Genomic DNA, 3,104 nt, shown 5'->3' with positions numbered 1-3,104 from the left:
TACCTACTCATATCATTTCACTCTTTTTTCTCAATAATTTCATTTTCATTTTCATTCCATTTTCATATATAATATCATACTTTTCAGATCTTTTGCATTTAGCACCTAACTCTCCTGATGCCAAGGTGTTTGAGGGATTGCAAAAATCCGCCAAATCAAACAGTTCCACCCCAGTTTCCAGTGGTGATTATTATTACATTACTCTCACTTTACTACTAGTTCAGAAAGCTTCTCAAGCACACTCACCTCTCCTCGTTCTCATCTTTTCTTATTCTTCATTAATTTTCGTCCAAGGATGAAAACAATACCTCTATACGTGTGGGGAAAAGAACGAAATAATGCAATTGTATGACAAAAGAGGACAAAACCCGTGAAGAAATGACAGAAGCTACGGCTAACCTGATATTAGCTGTATTATCCCTCCACACCCCTGTGGCGGACGCGTACAGCCACGAACCACCACCCCTGCNGCGCACAAGCCTCACGCNCACAGCCACGAACCACCACCCCACCTGCAACACGCACAACGAACCTCAATGAGACCAGACAGAATGGACAGACACACAATGCCACCGGAAAGACAGAAGTAGAACAATGGAAGCACAAACCAATGGAAGCTCCACAGAGAACGCCTTAGGGTTAGGGCTTTGGGCAGAGGAGAAGGAGAATTTCTGAAATTTGGGCAAAACAAAATTAGGTTTTGGAGCAAAGGGGAAGGGTTTTGGAGAAGCAAAGGGGAACCACCGTGGACTAAACCTGAAAGGGGACGAGAGTTTTGAAGTCGTGGAGGGGACGAGAGTTCTGAAGTCGTGGAGGGGTATTTTGGCTCGTAGAGTGGAGGGAAACTGAAGTCGTGTGTTAAGTGATTAAGGAACATACCGACGGTCCTCTGACCCTCGGTAATGCCCTCGGTAAAATGTATTTACCGAGGGGCTAGAGGCCCTCGGTAATATCTCGCAGCTAATTCCACATTTTACAGTAGTGTACCAAGGCTTTTTGATCATATCAAGCCAATCCTGAAGAACATGAAAAAGGATGTACGTCGGCATTGGGATAACGATTGCGAAGAAGCCTTCTCTAAGGTGAAAAGCATCTTAACTAGTCCACCTATCATGGCTCGTCCAACTGAAGGGTTTGAATTGCAACTCTACTTGGCTGCATCCAACCATTCGGTAAGTGCCGCTATCATTCAGGAAAGCCCAGACTTGAAGTTGATATATTTCACCAGTCGAACCCTGCAAGGAGCAGAGGAAAGATATTCTCAGGTAGAAAAAGTGGCTCTAGCCTTGCTGACAGCGGCACGGCGCCTCCGGCCGTATTTTCAGAGTCATCAGGTAGTCATCCGGACAAATCATCCGATTGCTAAGATTCTCAGGAAACCTGACTTGGCGGGTAGGATTGTAGCCTGGGCGGTTGAGCTATCTGAATTCGGCTTACGATATGAACCACAAGGTTCCGTAAAAGGTCAGCACTTGGCTGATTTTGCAGCTGAAATTTACCGTCCGGAGGAACCCAACATTTGGCATCTAAATGTAGATGGTTCTTCAGATAGAAGGGGAGGAGGAGCAGGCATTGTGCTCGAAGGACCGGACAGCTTACTGGTCGAACAGGCGGTCAGCTTCAACTTCCAACTTAGCAATAACCAGGCGGAATATGAAGCTCTCATCAACCGACTATTGCTGGCCAAAGAGTTGGAAGTTAATCATCTGGTATGCAGAATGGATTCTCAACTGGTTGTGGGACAGCTGAACGGAACTTTCCAGGTCAAGGACGATCATTTGCTACGCTATTATCACAAGGTTAGTGAGTTAATCAAATCATTTACCACTTTTTCTATGACCCACATACCCAGGGCACAAAATTCCCAGGCGGATCTATTGTCGAAGTTGACTCACTCCCGCGAGAAGTCGCAACTCTCTTCGGTGATCAAAACCACGCTGCATAAGCCGTTTTTGGAAGCATATACCACTAATGTGGCTACACCGCGAAATAATTGGCGACAGGACATAATTCAACTGATGATCCAACAAGAACAGGGCGGATGGATCAGTATCACTGACTCCAAACGAATCGCCTGTTACATGTTTGTGGGTGATGATTTGTACCGGCGAGGTTATACTACCCCATTGCTAAAATGTCTATCTGACGAAGAAGCTAAATACGTCATGCAAGAATTTCATCATGGTGTTTGCGGTTCACATTCAGGAAAAAGAATGCAGAGGGCCAAGATTCTACGAGCCGGTTTTTACTGGCCCTCTATGGAGCAAGATTGTGCGACGTTCGTACAGAAGTGTATCTCCTGCCAGTCTCACAGGCACAATCTACGAATCCCTCCTTCTGAACTTCATGAAATCATCTCCCCATGGCCCTTTGCGCAATTGAGGATGGATATAGCCGGACCTCTACCGGTCGGCAAATCACAATGCAAATACCTCTTGGTCGCAGTCGACTACTTCACCAAGTGGATTGAAGCAAAGGCCCTCGCAATAATAAGCACTCAGAAGGTACAAAGCTTTATCTGGCGCCTGATTTGCAGGTTTGGATTACCACACAAAATCGTAACCGATAACGGTCGGCAATTTGTTGAACGAAAACTAGAGGATTTCCTCAAAGGCCTGTGCATTAAACATATCACAAGCTCAGTTGAACATCCGCAAACAAACGGGCAGGCTGAAGCAGCCAATAAAGCCATTATTTCCGAGTTAAAGAAGAGACTGGGGCGTGATAAAGGATTGTGGGTCAAAGAATTACCTAAATTGCTTTGGGCGTACAGGTGCACACCCCCAAATGACGACTAGTGTCAAAATGTAGGTGCAGGAAATGTCTCAATTTAGTAGCTTTTTAAGCAAGTTATGTTTGGTGGAGAGACTGGACTAATTTGGTGATTGGTACCAAGATTTGGAAATTTTTGAAGGTCTTGGTTTTTTAGACTTAGGCGCTGGAATGCACTCTTTAAATCCCCAATTGATAACTAGTGTCAAAATATAGGTGCAAGAAATGTTTCCATTTTGTTTCTTTTCAAGCAAGTTATGTGTAGTTGTGAGACTGGACTAAGTTGGTGCGTCGTGCCAAGATATGGAAACATTAGAAAGTCTTGCTTTTTT

General features: G+C 44.9%; 1 protein-coding gene across 1 annotated transcript; it reads left to right on the top strand.

Annotated features, from left to right (window-relative positions):
* The first annotated feature begins 1,112 nt into the window (after positions 1–1,112).
* On the top strand, positions 1,113–2,798 carry LOC106779218. The gene has a single exon (XM_014667289.1). It carries the CDS (start codon positions 1,113–1,115, stop codon positions 2,796–2,798), a length of 1,686 nt encoding a protein of 561 aa, XP_014522775.1.
* Positions 2,799–3,104: the final 306 nt, after the last annotated feature.

Source organism: Vigna radiata, unplaced genomic scaffold, assembly GCF_000741045.1.
Source record: "Vigna radiata var. radiata cultivar VC1973A unplaced genomic scaffold, Vradiata_ver6 scaffold_356, whole genome shotgun sequence".
Classification (NCBI taxonomy): Eukaryota; Viridiplantae; Streptophyta; class Magnoliopsida; order Fabales; family Fabaceae; genus Vigna; species Vigna radiata.
This window is presented reverse-complemented; position numbering and strand designations above follow the sequence as displayed.

Excerpts from the sequence above, each read along its gene's own strand:
- LOC106779218 (XM_014667289.1), top strand. The coding sequence starts at position 1,113 with ATGGCTCGTCCAACTGAAGGGTTTGAATTGCAACTCTACTTGGCTGCA.